This window comes from Numida meleagris, unplaced genomic scaffold (assembly GCF_002078875.1).
Source record: "Numida meleagris isolate 19003 breed g44 Domestic line unplaced genomic scaffold, NumMel1.0 unplaced_Scaffold506, whole genome shotgun sequence".
Classification (NCBI taxonomy): domain Eukaryota; kingdom Metazoa; phylum Chordata; class Aves; order Galliformes; family Numididae; genus Numida; species Numida meleagris.
Window position 1 is genome coordinate 4,225 of NW_018364722.1, and position 2,772 is coordinate 6,996.

The following is a 2,772-nucleotide window of genomic DNA, read 5'->3' on the forward strand; positions in this document are numbered from 1 at the left end:
CCTCCAGGCTGCGCCGTGCTTCCTTTCGGTTCCTCGGTCAACGGTTTCGACTCTCACTGCTGCGACCTGGATCTCCTCCTGGATCTGGAAGCCACCAAATCTCTGCGGGGCGACGGCTCCGGCGCCGAGGACTCCATCCTCAGCGACATCGATTTGAGCTCGGCCCGACCCGAGGAGCTCCTGGAGCTGGTGGCTGCCGTCCTGCGTCGCTGCGTCCCCGGCGTCACCCGCGTCCGCCCCGTCCCCACCGCCCGCCGCCCCGTCGTCAAGTTCTGCCACAAGCAATCCGGCCTGCTGGGCGACATCTCCATCGACAACAGGTTCATCTTGGCGGTGGGGTAGGGGGGGGCTCTGTTTCTCCCTGTTCCCCCCTCCCCCACCTCTAATTTGGGGAGGGGGTCCCGTGGGTCTTCTCGCTCCTTGCAGGCTGGCGCTGCACAACACGCGGTTCCTGCGGCTCTGCGCCGAGGCGGACGCGCGCGTGCGGCCGTTGGTGTACGCCGTGAGGCTGTGGGCGAAGCAGCAGGGGCTGGCGGGTACGGCGTGGGGCTGGGGGGGGGGGGGGCGGGGGGGGGGAGTTAGGGGGCAGACTTGACGCTGTATCCCCCCCTCCCCCCCATAGGAAACCCTGCCGGGGGAGGACCCCTCCTCACCAACTACGCGCTGACGCTGCTGGTGCTGTTCTTCCTGCAGACGCGCAGCCCCCCCGTGCTGCCCACGGTTGAAGAGCTTCGCGAGCTGGCGGGTAAACGTTGCTCTGCCCATCCCATAATGCTCCTCGTGTCCGTCTGTCCGTCCTCCTTCCGTTCCGTCAGGTTCTTCTCGTTTCTCTGTTTTCCAGTTCCTTCGTCCGTCCCGTAACGTTTCTCTTGTTTCCCCATTCCTCTGTCCGTTCATCCGTGCATCCCATAATATTTTTCTTGTTCCTCCACCCATTCTGTCCATCCCGTAATGCTCCTCTTGTTCCTCCTTACCTCCCGCCGTTCCTTCCTCCGTCTCTGCATCCATCCCATAATATTCTTCCCGTCCCTGTATCTGTTCCTGTGCCCAGCCCATAATGCTCTTCCTGTTACTCTGTTTCTCTCTCCCTCTCTTCATCCCATAGTACTCTGCATCCCATAATACTTTCCTGTGTACATCCCATAATACTTTTTCATTCTTTATTTTTTCCATCCCGTAACACTTCTCCGTTCCTCCTTTTCTGTCCTGCATTCCTCTCCCTTTCTCCATCTCTTCCTCCATCCCATAATACTTTTCCATCTCTCTCTGCATCTCATGATACTCCTTCCTTGTTCCATCCCATAATACTTCTCCATCCGTCTCTTCCTTCCTCCATCCCATGATATTCCATCTCTCCTTTCCTTCGTCTCTCTATCCCGTAATACCTCCTCCCTCTCTTCCTCCATTGCTCCCTCTCTCCATCCCATAATACTTCTCTGTCTCTTCTTCCCTTCGTCCATCCCACGATATTCTGTCTCTCCATCCCATAATACTCCTCCCTCCCCTCTCCATCCCATAATATTCCTCGTTGCCTCCCTTCCTTTCTCCATCCTGCAGTACGTCTCCCTCCTTCCCTCTCCCCTCTCCTCCCTCCATCCTATAATACTCCTCTTCTTCTCCATCCCATAATACCTCTCTCCTCCATCCCATAATACTCCTCCCCGTGCCGCAGGCCCGGATTGCCGCGTGGTGGAGGCGGGCTGGGACTGCAGCTTCCCCCGCGAGGCGACGGCGCTGGAGCCCAGCACCAACAGACAGAGCATGGGTGAGTGCCGGGGAGAGGGGCCACCTCCCCNCAAACACTTCGCACAGGGCTCACGTTTCCGGCGGGGAAGGGGTTGAAAGGGAACGAATCGGGGCGTGTGGATATGGGGGGGGGAACATGCTGGGACGGACCACTTCCGGCGGAAGTGGGCTGCGGGGCGCGTCTGGCTGGGGCTATGGAACTGAGCTCCAGTTTCCGGAGGGGAGTAGAAAAGGAACGGACCCAGGCGTGAGTGGGGAAGGGGTACTTCCGGCGGAAGTTGGCTGGAGGGTGCTTGAAACCGAGCTCGAGTTTCCGGGGGGAGTAGAAAGGGAACGGACCGAAGCTTGTGTGTAGTGATAATGCTGTAACAAGCTACTTCCGGTGGAAATTGGCTGCGGGGAAGAGCGGATTATGGCGGTGGTGGTGAGGGGGGAACTTGAGGAATGAGCTCGAGTTTCCGGGAACGGAGCAGAAAGCGATGGGACCGGTGTAGATGTGCGGGAAAGGTGGAGCAACGGGCCACTTCCGGTGGGAGTCGGAATAGTCTCCTACTTCCGGCGGAAGCTGGGGTCACATCCGGCGGAAGTCGGCTGCCGGAGGTGCCGCCATGGCGGCGCACAGCGCGCAGAACCCGGAGCTCTCTTCTTCCCCTTCCCCGGACGAGGACACGGACACGGACGTGGAACCGCTCCCGCGGGGCGCGTTCCGCTGCCGCCTGTGCCACGTGACAGCGGCCAACCGTGAGCATAAAGCCCCGGGGTGGGGGGAATACGGGGGGAACGGCGCTCGGTTCGGTGCCGCTGACCTCTCCGCCGCGCAGGGCCCAGCTTGGAGGAGCACCTCCGCGGCAAGAAGCACCGGCGGCGACGGAGCCTCCGGGCCGAGCGGCGCTCCCAGCAGCTGCGGAGCCTCTTCGTCAGCGGCTTCGCCCGCGGAACGGCGGCCGAGGACCTGGCGGGGCACTTCGCGGCCTTCGGGGAAGTGGAGGCGGTGGTGGTGGACAAGGAGAAGGTGGGGGCGGGGGA

General features: G+C 61.4%; 1 protein-coding gene across 1 annotated transcript in view; it reads left to right on the top strand.

Annotated features, from left to right (window-relative positions):
* Nucleotides 1-3: 3 nt before the first annotated feature.
* LOC110391786 (speckle targeted PIP5K1A-regulated poly(A) polymerase-like) overlaps nucleotides 4-2,772 on the top strand; it is a gene marked incomplete at its 5' end in the record, with an annotated part of 15,860 nt that continues 13,091 nt past the window's right edge. Inside the window, 4 exons of the mRNA XM_021383729.1 lie at nucleotides 4-320; nucleotides 427-536; nucleotides 623-745; nucleotides 1,673-1,765. Of these exons, the coding sequence (XP_021239404.1) occupies nucleotides 4-320; nucleotides 427-536; nucleotides 623-745; nucleotides 1,673-1,765 (643 nt within the window). The remainder of the gene's footprint in view (nucleotides 321-426; nucleotides 537-622; nucleotides 746-1,672; nucleotides 1,766-2,772) is intronic.